Source organism: Pongo pygmaeus, chromosome 4 (genome assembly GCF_028885625.2).
Source record: "Pongo pygmaeus isolate AG05252 chromosome 4, NHGRI_mPonPyg2-v2.0_pri, whole genome shotgun sequence".
Taxonomy (NCBI): domain Eukaryota; kingdom Metazoa; phylum Chordata; class Mammalia; order Primates; family Hominidae; genus Pongo; species Pongo pygmaeus.
In genome coordinates, this window is record NC_072377.2 from 156,351,095 (window position 1) to 156,366,180 (window position 15,086).

The 15,086-nt window shown below is 46.6% G+C and overlaps 2 protein-coding genes across 4 annotated transcripts in view; one reads left to right on the forward strand and one right to left on the reverse strand.

The window, feature by feature from the left end:
* The window catches only part of SLC36A1 (solute carrier family 36 member 1), a 221,512-nt gene that overhangs the window by 85,231 nt on the left and 121,195 nt on the right, over window positions 1-15,086 (forward strand). The window contains exon 10 of one of the 2 annotated variants that reach the window (XM_063665613.1): window positions 4,097-4,274. The exons of the other annotated variant lie outside the window; for it this stretch is intronic. Coding sequence (XP_063521683.1) covers window positions 4,097-4,125 — 29 coding nt within the window. The 3' untranslated portion in view covers window positions 4,126-4,274. Of the gene's footprint in view, window positions 1-4,096; window positions 4,275-15,086 lie in introns of those variants that run through there. 2 annotated transcript variants of the gene reach the window in all.
* The window catches only part of FAT2 (FAT atypical cadherin 2), an 89,778-nt gene that overhangs the window by 16,827 nt on the left and 57,865 nt on the right, over window positions 1-15,086 (reverse strand). For both annotated transcript variants that reach the window (XM_054487475.2, XM_063665612.1), the window contains exons 14-19: window positions 13,216-13,599; window positions 10,805-11,019; window positions 9,616-9,753; window positions 8,854-8,997; window positions 7,381-7,578; window positions 2,930-3,740 (exon numbers count right to left, since the gene is read on the reverse strand). In XM_054487475.2, coding sequence (XP_054343450.1) covers window positions 2,930-3,740; window positions 7,381-7,578; window positions 8,854-8,997; window positions 9,616-9,753; window positions 10,805-11,019; window positions 13,216-13,599 — 1,890 coding nt within the window. The remainder of the gene's footprint in view (window positions 1-2,929; window positions 3,741-7,380; window positions 7,579-8,853; window positions 8,998-9,615; window positions 9,754-10,804; window positions 11,020-13,215; window positions 13,600-15,086) is intronic.

Genomic DNA, 15,086 nt, shown 5'->3' on the forward strand with positions numbered 1-15,086 from the left:
AATAATAATAATAATAATAATAATTTTAAAAAGAAAGTAAAAATTAGGCCAGAAGTGTAATGAATCAAGTGTGTGAAAATCAAAATTTTTATTCTACATAGTTTCCATGTTATTTCTGGCATTGGGAATCTACACTGGGAATGTAGATTTTGCATGTGTGTGTGATTTTAGACCCACAAGGGTTTTTGCCTCAGGATAGTTCCTTGTGTCAGCAGGAGTTAATCATTTAGGTAAACAATAAAATGCGGCTGAGAGGTCAAGAGCCACTCTATGATAAAGAGGAGAGAGGGGCAGTGATAGACTGTATGGCCAAAACTTTTGTAAAGTCTGGCATCCTCCATCCCGCCTTAGCAATGGCTAATGCACAGTTGCATAGTGTGGAGTAAACTTGAGTTTCTTAAGCTTCTTTGACTGTGGGACACTCTTATGTGGACCACTCTTGGGAATAGCATTCTGTTGAACCCCCTTTGGGAAGCACTGCCCTCCCTAGATTTTAAAAAAAATCCACCCTCCCCAGAAGTGAGTCCAGCTATGAAATCCCCAAAACCCCAGTGTAAATAAGCTTGTCAGTTGTCAGGGGAGAGGATGAGCGGTCCAGCCTCTAGATACCTAGCAAAGAGGAATTGTTGAGAGAGAACAAAAGCCAAAAGGAGGAGAAGAAAGAACCAGAAAGATGAGGCACAAGGGATTATGACATCCACAGATTCCAGCTGGACGCAGTGGCTCACACCTGTAATCCCAGAACTTTGGAAGGCCAAGACGGGCTGATCACCTGAGGTCAGGAGTTCGAGACCAGCCTGGTCAACATGGTGAAACCCCATCTCTACTAAAAATACAAAAATTACCCGGGCATGGTGGCACTCGCCTGTAATTCCAGCTACTCACGAGGCTGAGGCAGGAGACTTGCTTGAACCTGGGAGGTGGAAGTTGCAGTGAGCCAAGCTCACGCCACTGCACTCCAGCCTGAGTGACAGAGCGAGACTTCATCTCAAAAACAAAAACAAACAAAAATCCAAAGAAGTCCAAAATTCCCTGACACTGGCAGTTCCATTGTAGTAGGTACTTATTGGATGGGATATTGAAGATGATCTAGATCAGAAATTCCCACCCCTGGCTGGATATCAGGATCAGCTGGAGAATCTTTATGATACAGAATCCTAAGTTCTCTCAGAGAGTCTGATTCAGTAGTTCTGGGTGGCACGTGGAAATATGTGTTTTAAAAATCTTACCATCATGGATGTAACAACTAGAAGGGGGGCCCAAGGGAGGCTTCTGAGATGTTGGTCATATTCTTTCCTTGATCTGGGTGTTGGCTACACAGATATATTTGCTTTATAAAAATTATTTGAGGTGTGTACTTATGATACATGAATTGGTTTCCTGTATGTTTTATATTTCATTAAAATGTTAAAAAATAAAAAACCTCTTTTCAACTGATTCTGGTGATCCATGAGTTTATCTAGTATTTCTTCAATGCAAGCCCTTGCACCTGCTGCTTCAGAATTAAATGCCAATTCTAGGACTCACTCAGGACCTTCTAAATTAAAACCTCTGGAGGTGACACCCAGGAGCATGTCTCTTTAAAATCACGCTCTCCAGAAGACTTTGCAAAATCTTGAATTTTAGAACCCCTGCTGTCTGATGCCAGGTGGCTGAGAGAGACCCTTCAGCCTTCTTGGCTTTCCCTGCAGCAGGCCCTGGGGCAAGAAACACAGAGAAGGAAATCCTCTCCCCGACAGAGAGAAGCCCACCCAGCCTAAATCGAGTGGTCCCTGGACAAAGTCCACAATCTTCTAAGAAATGATATCCCGAATGCCAGGCAGCTGGACCCATAAAGGGCAGGTCAGGCCAGGCCAGGCAGGAGCGCTGGTGAGCTGAAGGTCATGTCACTTTCCTTTAGCCAAGGCTCCTGAGCTGCTCCCTTGGTCTTAATGCCAGGGGTGCTGGGTGAGTCTTGGAGTGCCTGAAGAGCTTAGTGAAGAGTTCAGGCTTTAGAGTGGGACACACAGGTATTTGAATAACGAGGCCTTCATTGGAAGCTGTACAGTTTCAGGCAAACTAAATCTCATATCTCAGTTTCAACTGCAGATGGGGCTAACGACCCTGCTTGGTAGGGCTGTGGTGCCAATTAGTTTAGGTGACATCTACACAGAGCGTGGCGTACAGCAGGCTCCTTATAGCAACAACTGCTACCACAGGAATGACAGTCACCGTTGATCTGGGGCTTATTGTGGGCCAGCCATGGGTTAAGTGCTTTTATAACTCTTATGTAATTTCCCCCCTAAACCCAACTCCAGGAGGCAGATGTATTTATTTTCACTATTTTATAGATGGGAAACTAAAAAGCTCAGAGGGTTTTAACAACACACCCAAGGTTACACAGCTAGTGACTGATGGAGCTAGGATTTGAACCTGAGCTGTCTGAGTCTAAACCTTGAGCTTATAACCACCTGACTATGGTAATAATAGTAGCAGTATTAGTAACTCACATGTATTGAGCACTTTCTATATGTCAGGCACTGTTCTAAGCAAGCACTTGATAAATAGTACTGATGTAATTCCTACAGCAGCCCAGCTCAAAGGCACAGAGAGGTTAATTTTCCTAAAGTCACCTGGTTAGTAAGTGGTAGAGCTGAGATTTTAACCCATGAGGACTGAAGCCACAGCCTATGCTCTTAGCCATGATGTTAAACCGCATATTGTAGTCTTACTGTTATTTTCTAAATCTCGAAAGGGAGCTGAGAATTGGGTATTATTCCATAACTAGATTTTGTGAGGCCACTAGCTGTCTTATGGTGATCGGTGGCCTTTGGGCTTATTAAAACTTCCCTGAACTCTCCCACAGAGCCTCAGTGGAATCTCCATGCTTAGAGTCAGGCGGGCTGAGCCCAGCAGTGCTGCTCGTCCCTAGGGAAGATGTGGTACTTACCATTGCAGGAGCAGCTCCTCTGCAGGTGGTGCCGCGGGGTTAGGATGCTGAGCCTGGCGGTGCTGTACGTGGGCCCAACATTGGGGTCCAGATGCACTGTGTTATGGCAGATTTGACCCTGGCAGGTTGGCCCCTGGCAGGGCACCATGGGCATAGCTGACCGCATCTGAACCCCCACTGAATGCTCCATCTCCTTGGCTGAGTGAGTGATGATGGATGCTAGCTCCTGGAACTCGTAGAAGGTTCCAGAATGCCCCTCAAAGACCAGGAGCACGTCCACACCAGCCACGGCCTCTGCAGGCTGGAGGCTGGCCAAGTGAATGTTAGCCCGTTTGATGTCCAGCTTATGGCTGAGGAACCTCTGCAGGTTCCGCCAGTGGTCACTCACCAGCTCCTCGGGGGTGAGCTGGTAGAAGCCCATCCACATGGCCTGCTGCAGAGCCTCCTGCCCCACATGCCACACGTACACATGGACCCCAGCAGTCGTGGTGAAGGTCCCATCGCTGACCGTGACGTTGAACGAGTAGTGGCCACGAGGCAGGCCCTGGGCGGCGATAATCTTGCCATCAGGCGCACCTACTGAGAAGTGCCTGCCCAGGGTCTCCTCTTCTGCCAGGCTATAGGTCAGCGTGTCCTGGGGGTCTCGGTCTGTGGCATGGATCTTACCCACCATGCCACCCTGGAACTCCTCCTCCCCAACAGTGATGAAGATCTCCAGTGGGAGAGCAGAAGGTGCATAGTGGCTCTGCTCTGTGACATGGACACGGACAGACGTCGAAGAGGAGAGGGGAGGGATGCCACTGTCTGACGCCTGTGGGCAAAACAAACACTGCTGTCACCCGACAGAACTGCAGTGCTCTTGGGCCCGACTGAGGCTGGGCCTCCTTGTGGAGCTACGTTTCTCTGCCCCACACCCAACTTGAGGGCTGGCTCAGTGCATTGTCGCATTTAGAAAAAAAAAAAATCTAACTCCAAAAGCACTGACATATAAGAAAGATTTTCTGAAGGTTTTGTAGAGATTGAAGGAGGGAGTTACATCCTATATCATGCAGTAAAACAATGCAGTTTCCTCATGTGACATCTCTCTAAGCCTCTTCCTAAATCTCTCCAGCCATAGACTTGGGCTAACTTCCTCATGAACTTTCTCATTCTGTCCCTGTCCTCAAGGGCGCCCTCAGATGTCTCAGCGATTCTGATGCACCGTGCACCCTGCTCAGCCTAAGAAAATTCTCCTTGGGATTCCCTTTTGCTATGCGATTGGAGTGGGAGTCGGGATTTGTCCTTCTAGTCAGTCAACGAAGTCTTCTGCTGTGGCCAGGAGAAAAGAGACAATAAATAAGTTACCAAATAACTTGGATAAAATGCTGGGAAGGAAATAAACGGAGACCTAACTTTGATCAGGTAGAAGGGAAAGGAGTCTCTGTGGAGTGACATTTGAGTCCTGAGGGATGAGAAGAAGAGGTGACAGACAGAGGGAGCAGCAAGTGTAAGGTCCTGGGGTAGGAATGAAGGCGGTGTGTTCAACAGCACAGACGGGGCCACTGGTGCTGGAGCAAGTGGGCAGGGAAGCAGGCCTGACCTCACTGCTGGGCTGGCATGCGCAGGGTTGCAGTTTATGTCAGAACTGTGAAAAGCCGTGAGGGTGACAGGACCTCACTTAAGTAGGGAAAAGAATGTAAATCATAAACTCATTTTCCTTTCATGTTTCACCACACATCCCTGTAACTTCCTGCCTAACTTAGAAAGGACAAGCTTGCCTTCCTCTCCTCAGTGATATTATCACTTCCTCAGCTGTCAACAAGGGTCTCCACAGTTTTCCCTGTAGTAATATCTTGTTCACCTGCACTCCAACACTTTTAATGTACAAGAAAGTTGTTAAGATTACACCTACTGCTGGAAGTCATGCATAACACTGAAGAGATATTAATAGCAACAATAATAATTAACACTACTATTAATTATAATGTATAGCTAACATTAGTTACAACAATACTACTACTACTGATTATATATAATACATAGCTAACATTAACTGCTGTAAATGCATTATCCTAGTTTATCCTTCTTATGAGATAGGTACTATCAAGTCACCCATCCTACAAAAAATATAACTGAGGCTCAAAGAGGTGAAGTAACTTGCCCAAGGTCATACAGCAGGTAAGGCCTGAGCAGAATCTGAATGCCTGTGTCTATTGCCTGTGTTTTTCTTTGCTGGCCTATGGTGCCTCCCAGTGCGTGGAAGTGGAAATACGGGACAAATGCAATTGATGGTGATGATGCCAGTAATTGCTAAGCTCCTGTCTAGGCAGGGCGTGTGCCTGGGTCTGAGAATACAGAGGTCAGGAAGCCGTTCTCTCTCATCTCTCCCTAGGCAATCACATCCATGCTCTTGGCTTTGAGGGCCATCTACCAATCCTCTGAGCTGCCAACTCCAATTCCCAGCTACCCATTGGACACCTCCGCTTGGATGTCTCACAAACAACTGGGAAATAATGTGCAAAACAGAGCTTCGGTTTAGCCCATAAACCTGTCCTGCCTTCCTGTCTGGGCCTTTCCAGTCTCATAAATGCACTACTACCCAAGTCTTCATGGGAGCCAGCAATTTAGAAATCATCCCTGAATCTTCTCTTTTCTTTCTATCCCCACATCCACGCCACCAACTCCTATCAATTTACATACAAAATATGTCCCAAATCTGTCCACTTCCTGCATCTTCTCCATCACTCCATGGTGTCAGCCCCACTATCTCCAGCTTGGATGACTTCTCACTGGTCTCCCTCACCCACTCTATAGAGCTTGAAAAATGAGCTTCCTGAGACACAAAGAGGATCCCTTTTCCATCTGAAACCCTTCAACCACCTCTCATTGTACTTAGATTAGAATCTAAAAGTGTTACCAAGGCTTATACTTAGAAGATTGGATGCCCTGGTTTGTCAAGGACAGTATTGATTTTTACCTGTTGTAAATCAGCTACTACGAAGTATTATTTTTAGTGCCTGTTTTGGACTCTATGTTTGTGTCCCCTCAAAATTCGTATGTTAAAATCTAATCTCCAGTGTAACAGTATTTGGAGGTGGAGCCCTTGTGAATGGGATTAGGGCCTTTATGAGAAGGGCCATGTGAGCATACAATGAGAAGCCAACAGTCTGCCATTCAGAAGAGGGCGCTCACCAGAACCTGGCCATGCTGGCACCCCGATCTGGGACTTCCAGCCTCCAGAACTGTGGGAAATATATTTCTGTCCTTTAAGCCACCCAGCCTATGGTATTCTGTTGTAGCAGCCCAAATGGACTAAGTCAGTGCTTCTCTCACTCTCAAAAGATCACAGTTTGGACCTCAGATAATACAGTCATCCAAGCCACAAGGCCCACATGATCTACCCAGCCTATCTCCTCAGCCTCATTCCCACCCCTGCTCATGATGTTCTGAGTACCTCAGCCATACCTCAAGCCACTTCAGGCTCTTTCCCAACTCATGTTGCTCTTCCTGCCTGGAAGACTCTCCTGCCCACTTTTCACATGGTTGGCAGCTCGGCTCTCTGCTCAAATGTCACCTCCTGGGGGCAGCCTCCCTCTGAATGTGTGTCCTCCTGTCTTATGAGTCTCTCATCACTTTAATTCCTTATCATCATTTGTAAAGATGTTATTTCTTTCTTTATCTGTTTATTGTTTATCTCCATGATTACAATGGAAAGCCCCTGGAGACAGGAATCATTCCCTCCTTACCCTCTGCTATGTCCCTAGCCACTTGCAAACGGCCTCGCATGTAGTAGGTGCTCAATAAATACTTGTTGAGAGATGGACTGACTGACTGAAAGAATGAATACATCATTCCCAGCCCATAAGTTTACAGAATAGTAGGGTCCACTGGACTTGAGATTTAGGAAAGAGATTTGGGGAAATAAAGTGAGGGAGAGACATCAGACCACCATCTCGGCCACTGTTCTTCAGCAATTCCTATGCAACCCATAACACCACCACCAGAATCCCCTACACACATGTGCATACAATATCTCACTTGAGCCCCAAGCCAGTTCTCTGAGGTAGGTTGTTTTAGCTCCTGAGGTTCAGAGAGCTGTTCTGGCTAAGCTCTAGGAGCTACAGCCAGAGGGTGTTTTGCCCGGGCACAGAGCAGGGATTAAGAATTTGGACTCTGGGGTCAGAGTGCTTGGGTTTGAAGCAACCCACCTTTGCCACTTATTACCAGTATTACTTTAAGCCAGTCACTTAAATCCCCTGTGTTCCTCAGTTTCCTCATCTGTAAAGTGGGGTGGTAACTATACCTGCCCTGAGTGTTATGAGGCTTTAGTCCTGAGAAGGACCTACCCCAGTGCCTGATGCATCCTAAGTACTTTGTACATTTTTTCCCTAATGATAGAAGCACTGGTGGGGCTTTTGCCAGCATCTTTACTGTCCCCATGGTCACCACCAGAAGCCTAGCACAGCTCTCACCTGGATCTGAAGCTGATACCATTCCTGGGCCCTCCTGCTTAGGCCCTCAGCAGTCACCAGCCATCCATCCGGGGTCACTCGGAAGACAGAGCCATTGTTCCCCTTGGTGATTCGAAACGAGTAGGGGGGGCCATTCTCTGGAGAGTCCAGGTCACTCAGGATCAGCTGCAGAACTTTGCTGCCAATGGGGGAATTCTCCTGAGACCGAGAGTGACAGGAAGGCAAAGAGCAGAATGAGTCCCGGTCCTTTTGCACCTGTCTGGGTATGTCATCTGGAATGAGTCCTCAGCACTCTGGCTGCTTGTAGATGGTGCCTGAACATCAAGCTGCTGCTCATTCATTCTGCCTGCCTTTGAGGTAGTTGTTGACTTTCCTGTCTAGACCAGGAGCTACCCAAGGGCAGTGTTGGGTCTTAGAAACACAGCCCACTGGGGCAGGAAGGATCCTTAGAGAACAAAGGTTTAAACCCTTTATTCTGTAGAGAGATGACTTGCTCAAGATCACACACTGCTGAATCATGTATTTAAATTAGTTATTACCTGGGTTACGTAAGGGAATGTTGTGATTTGCAAAGCCAATTAAACACTTATAAATGATTTCTTCCTTAGAGGACCTGTATACAATATGTATCTGATAAGCACACTTAAAGATGACTAGGAATTTAATTAAGAAAACCAGATTCCCTGAGTATCATTTTAGCCTTTGTTGTATAACATGGGCATTTAGTGTACTATAACACAATGGTTACTAACTTTTTAGCATCACAATATTATCTACAAACAGAATCTAATGGGCAGAAACTGATCGTTGCCTATCCAACAGACATTCTCTGTTCCTTTGTTATAAAATCCTGCTTTTGTTCAGATGTGGACTGACGATAGTCTCAGAAAAGATATTTTTAGTCAGGTAACTTATTATTTGCAGCCAAACATCCTAACCCATACCCATAATATATAAAACAGGTAAAAGTGGAACAGCCCTAGGTAATGCATAGTGGGACCCAGAACTCTGCCTTTTTATTCACTCCCTCACCTCCCTTCACCACTTACAGCCCTGAAAATTACTCATAGAATCCCAAGGCCCTCTCCAAATCCTATTTGCAAACCATTAGTAGGGAATAGCTTGGGTTCTGGAAACAAACAAAAAAATCCCTGGGGTTAAATCCCAAGTTTGCCACATTCTAGGTATGGCATGTTTTCATACCTCAATCTTCTAAATCTGTAAAATGGGTACTACCTACTTCATATGGCTGTTATGAGTCTCAAATGAGGTAATGGATAGGAAAGTGCCTAACACAGTGCCTGATTCCTATCAATTCTATAATGCCCTCCAGCAGTCTGTGTTGCCTTTGGGGACATCAGTGGCAAGGTCACAGTCATTGTTCATGTGGACTAATACCACTGAGGGGCATCTTCTGCTAGAAGGGAAATGAAGGGAGGAAGGGCTCAGGGTGCCTTGGAGGCTCAAGCTTACCTGGACAGTGGTGCTGTAGTTGAGCTGGAAGAATCTCGGTGGGTTATCATTGACATCAGCCACTTGGATAGCGATGTCTGTGTCCTCATGCAGTGGAGGCTGCCCACTGTCTGTGGCTCGGAGCTTCAGGGAATAACTAGAGGCCTATTGCAAAATGTCCAGTGGAGGTTAGCAATGAGGTAGTTGTCCCTCACTTCTGCCCCCTGAGTCATCACTAATATTTTCAAAAAAAATAAGATGGAGACACTTTCCTCTGCCCACCCCCACTGCCCACCCGTAGCATTTTAGGGCTTAGGTTCTGGAGTCAGACAGAAATAGGTGTGATTCCCTACTCAATCATTGGCTAGCAATGAGACCTTGGGAAAGTGAATGAATTTATGTGAGGATAATGTCAGGATGCACTTCCTTAAATTATTTTGAGGATCAAATGGCATAAATCCTTATAAAACATTTAGGAAAGTGTCTGGCACACAGTAGGTGCTCAAAAAATGTGGCTATTTTATAATGATCTAATGATCCCTGCTCAATTGTGAGAAGCCACCTGAGGTCCTCTAGGGAAGGTTACGGGGTCACTCAGTCCCTCCCCTGCCTCTGGCCTCATAGTCCACAGAGGCCCCACAGAGAAAACAAGTGAGAGACATTCTGGGCAGGTCTGAGGAAGTTTCAGGATGGGGTCTTGATGGCGATGCATCTTCTGGACCTGCAGTGGGACTGTGTCTCTGCCCTAATGAGCTCAGGGTGCGCCCCTCCCATATGACTCACCTGTTCCCGGTCCAGGGCCTTGGCCACCTGTAGCTCCCCCTTTTTGGGGTGAATGGTGAAGTGCCCAAGCTGGTTCCCTCCTACGAGGCTATAGGTAATGTCACTATTTAGGGGTCCATCTTCATCAGTCGCTGATACCTGCAGTGGGGTAGGGGGATTGTGAATGGAGGGACAGGAATCTTGACCCCTGGAAGTATAGGGGGAAACAGATATGTCCCTGCCCCAGTGACTGCCTTTGGGCTAGCAGTGCCTGGATCACAGTCATCCCTGCCAAAGTAATCTCTTCACTTACATCCTCGTGTGGACTTCAGCATGCCATGGTTTATTCATTCACTCACCATTCACTCTTGCTAATAGCATGCCAGGCCCTGTCCTAGAATGTGAGGAATGTGCTAAAATGAATATGCCCACAGGAAGTTTAATGTCTAATTTTATGGGTAATTCTAATTTGGAGTAAAGTATGGTCAGCCTTATAAGGGCACAGAGCACACAGTGATACATTACACTGGGGAGATTAGAAAAGGATTCATGAAGCCCTGAAGGATCAGGAGGGCTTTTGGGACTGGAGCAGGCATTCCAGGCAGAGGAAGTACTATGAGCCCAGAGTATGGAAGTGCAGACGATGTTTTGGGGAAAGGTAGATATTCCTGTGTGGTTGGAGCATAGGGTGCACCATAGCAGGGAGTGGAGGGAGAGACTAGAAGGTGGGATGAAGAGTGTGGGAGTATGGGTGGACAGAATTGGGTTTCACTCCATTGAATGAGGGAGCTATTGCATATTTAAATGCAAAGAGGTATTATTTGATGTCCCCTCAATCCCTGCCCCACAACTGTCATTCCATGTCACCCACTATGACCAGGCCCTTCCCAGGCTTGGGAGCCTCTGGCAGTCCTCTGGGGTCTGTCTCTTTTTCTCTCTTCTCCTAACAAACCTTGCCTATCCCATACCCCATTCCATCGTCTCTGATCTTATCATATGGCTCTGAGACATTCTCTCAGGAGAGACAGTTTGGCTGAGCATGGTTTGGCCATACTCAAATCTCACATAAACCTCTGACGAGTCAGAGTCAAGTCTACAGTGTATTAACTTAATAAACTAATCCACGCTTATAGATGGCTGGGTGTGGGGGTGAGATAAGAACCCACCCCAGAGTTCTTGCCCCACAAAGAGCAAGGTGGCAGATCCTTACCGTGAGGATGACGTCACCTACAAGGGCATTCTCTAAGACCCTTGTGCTATATGGATCTTGGGGGAATTGGGGCTGGTGTTCATTGACATCAGTGATGTTGACCATGACTGTGGTCACGTCACTGAGGGAAGAGGAGCTCTTCCGGCTGCACTCAATGGACAGGAAGTACTTGGGGCTTGTCTCAAAGTCCAGGCTTGCGTTGACATACAGGATCCCTGAAGAAGCAAGAGGTGACAGCAGCAATGAGGCAGTTGGGCCCTCAAAGGCGCAGGACTGAGGGTCTGAGCCCAGCCCTAGGAGAGGCAGCTCAACAGGGCTAGGCAAGGTGAGTGTCCTCTGTCATCTCCCCGTCCATCTTCCTTTGCTATCCCCTTGACCCCCTTCCCCGTCATCTCCCTCATTTTCCTTATTATTATTCACAACAGCTATATTTCCCTCACTTACTTCTGTAATATTTGATTTAAATCTCATTTAAATGTGTGATGCTAAATTTATCTCATTGAGATCTATAAAAACCTTGTGGAGCAGGAACAATTTTGATTCCCATTTTCTAGGTCAGTCCATTGACCTAGATGCTCTAATAGACAAGTGACCTGTCCAACCTCATCCAGCTAGTAAATGACAGACCTTAGGTCATAAAATGAGATTCATTAATACTCAAAGTTGCCAACAAATTGTTAGGGCGTAGGTTATTATTCTGAAAACTGGAAAAAAGAAATAAAAGAACAAGGATTTATCCTGCCTTTCCTGGCTAACCAAATAGTTAATGGTGGATACTCTGCTTTTTGTTTTACCTTATTTTTCTTTCAACAGCATCACATGCCAATGAACATCTTTTTATAATTCAGTCAGAAAATAATGAGGAGTAATAGGATTAGAAAATCACCATTTTACAGCCCTTAATGAAAAGGTATATCTATCTAGGAAATGATCAGCAAAGCCTGCTAAAACCATTAGAAGAAAGGCTGATGTAGAAGTCTATAATGGCCTTATATACCCAAATTATAACTATATATTTATATATAATGGATCAGGTTGACAACACCTGAACTTACCATCTATCTTAACACCAGAAAAAAAAAAAAAAAAAGCCAGTTAGCTCTTATGTGCCTCCAGACATGATGCAAACAGCATAGCATCATCTATGAAGCACTGTGTTGACCAGGCACTGTCAACTAAACCTCACCAAGGCCTTTGATCCAAATGTCATTCCTAGGAAATACAAGGACCCCAGGGATATGCTATATGACACTATAAAGAGCCAACCAATCCAAACGATGCAAAATTCTATCAGACACATGACTCAACTGTTTCATTAAATAAATGGCAGGGGGAAATAAAGAGGAAGAAGAAAATGTTAGAGATTTAAGGACACTTAAAATCTTGCATATCAACCAAATTCAATATGTAGACATTTTGGGGATACTAACAAACCGACTTCGAAAAGACATTTATGAGAATCTGAAAAATGGCCTGGTGATATTAAGAAATTATTATCTTTTAGGTGTGATAAGGTATTGTGGTTTTGTTTAGAAAAAGAGTTCTTATTATACAGAGATACACACTGAAGTCCTTACAAATGAAATGACACAGTGTCTGCGATTGGATGGATGTGGGGGCCAAAGGGTAAAGAGGAAACCAGGCTGGCCTCTGCTGATGATTACTGAAGCTGGGTGGTGGAAACATAGGGCCCATTGTACTATTCTATTTTTTAATATGTTCAAAATCTCCATGGTAAATTTTTAAAAATATTGCTCAATGATAAGGCAGCTGTTTGGGGAGGTAGAGAGCGCCATTCCAGGGGAGCCATGGGGAGGAATCTGCATGAGACACAGGCTGACCTGGGTGGCCTCTGAGGCCCTTCGGTGAGTTTCCGTGAGCCTGACTTTGACTCTTCTGTGGCTAGTAGGAAAGAAGAGAGACGGTTTCCTAGTTCTTTCTCTCTTCATGAGAATAAGGGAAAATTAAGGGGTGCCAGGATGTTTGGAGCAGATGTGGGGACTTCAGGAGGGAAGCAGGCAGCCTTGTCCAGGGTTGCTTAAGCCCCAGATTCCAGCAAGGGCTCCCTGCCTCTGCAGCCAAGCTGTTTCTGCCTCCTACGCTGGGCCTGAGCTGAGACCATGAAGCCGCTAACTGTGTGGGAGGAGAGTGGATCAATGAGGGTCCTGGACACAGAGACCTGGCTGGGGACGTGGGAGGATCCCCTTTAAGGGAGGCTCCCACATAAGCTGGCCCCAGGGCGGAAGGAAGGACCTGGTACTCGGAGAGAAGCAGAAGAGAATGGAGAAACGACCAGAGGAGGTCTGCTCTGGGAGGCGCTGCACAGGGTAGATACCCACACAGGAGAGGAACCCAGCGCTCCCAGAAACCCTGTACGCGATGCTTCGGGGCTTGGTGGATCAGGCTCTCACCTGTGCGAGCATCCAGGCGGAACCTGCCTTGCTCGTTCCCGCTGACCACGCGGTAGCCAGTCTTCTCTGCGCCCGGGCGAGTGAGGGTGGCCAGCTGCAGCACCTCCGTGCCAGGCGGGGCATCCTCGGGCACCTGCACGCTGTGCTCGGTGTTCAGGAACACGGGCAGGTAGTCTTCTAGGCCCACCACCGAGACCGTGACAGTGCCCAGCGTGGACAGCGGTATTGGGGTTCCCAGGTCGGAGGCACGGACTGTGAGCTCCAGTGGTGCCTGGGGCCTGACCTGCAGCGGCTTTTCCAGGCGGATCACCCCCGTGGTGGCGTCGATGGAAAAGTGGCCTTCGGCTGAATCCGGCAGAGAGTAAACCACCTGGGCATTGGCGCCTGGCAGGGAGACAAAGGGTGTGATCCACACTGAGGGCGCCTCCTCTGGACCTGCCTGCAGCAAGCCCTGCAGCCACAGGAGGGGCTGGGGAGGGGGCTCCCATGAAGGCTGACAAGCTGGCTTGGGTATATGAAGAGTGAGGGTCTCTCCAGCATGGGAGTCTTGACTGGGGCAGGGAGACCCAAGGCCTCACTAAAAGGTTTTTGGGGGAACCTAATCTGCAAATCTATCAAACTATCCGAAAATATTATGTGGGGATTAGGGTTTAATATCAGTTTATTAGTGAAAAACATGCAGATAAAACCACCCATAGAGGGTTCCTTGACTGAGATAGAACAGCTCTGTATCTTGATTGCGGTGTTGGTTACAAGAATCTAAACATGGAATAATATTGCATAGAACTAAGTGTGCGTGTACAAACACACACACACACACACACAAATGAGTGCATATAGAAACTGGTGAAATCTGAGTAGCAAGGCTGTAGTTTAGTTACAAACAATGGACCAATGTCAGTTTTCCGGTTTTGATATTATCCTACTGCTATGTAAGATGCTCCCATTAGGGAAGCTGCATGAAGAGGGCACACAGTCCCCACCAGCCCTATTTTTGCAACTTCCTATGGAGTCTATAATTATGTCAACATAAAAAGTTAAGAAAACACCCATGGAAGTTCTTAGTAAATCAAAACACACAGTGTTTCTCCAGCTTTGTCTCCAATTCTGTTATTTTCTTTGATTAAGTACCAGATGGAGCAGTTGGCCATAGTGTATGAAAAACACCAACATTTAAGACTCAGCTGTGAGGTCCTCCCCCAGTGAGATGAACACAGGCCCTGAGCCTAAGGGTCTCACGTCTCCCACACACGTGGAACACACACTCCTCTGGTGGAATGGTGACAGGAGTAGCCTCTGAGAAGAGTTGAATTTATATCCATTAAATGCACATGCCATGCAACTTCCCCATATAGGTACTTATATGAAGAAACCATAATTTTTCTAGAGACAGAGAGATGCTGGTCAAACCACACCTGGATTATTTAGTTGAAATATTTGGGTTGGAATAACCATTTTGGAAAGATTAATGGTAAATTGATATAAGGCCACTCTAGGAGCTGTCTAGGAGATCTGTGTGATTGTAGAGGGCAGGCAGGACTGACAGATGTCCCACTTGATAATGGCCTGAGGAACCATAGAAGGAAGGGGCTGCTTAGGAAGTAGGGAGCATCCTGTCCCTGGAGGTGTGTAAGCAGTGGCTAATGGAGCACTTACAGAGCCTTGCAGCCATTAGATGGAGAGGTAAATAAGATGGCTTATGGGTCACTCCAGCTCTGATGTATTCCAGATCTCTCCTATCAAACCCATTTCTGTATCTCAAGCAAGTCTATTCCGCTTGCACTTGTTACCTCCAACACACACACACACACACACACACACACACACGCACACATATTCCAGGTCCAGCTACCCTGCCTGTGTGTTGACTG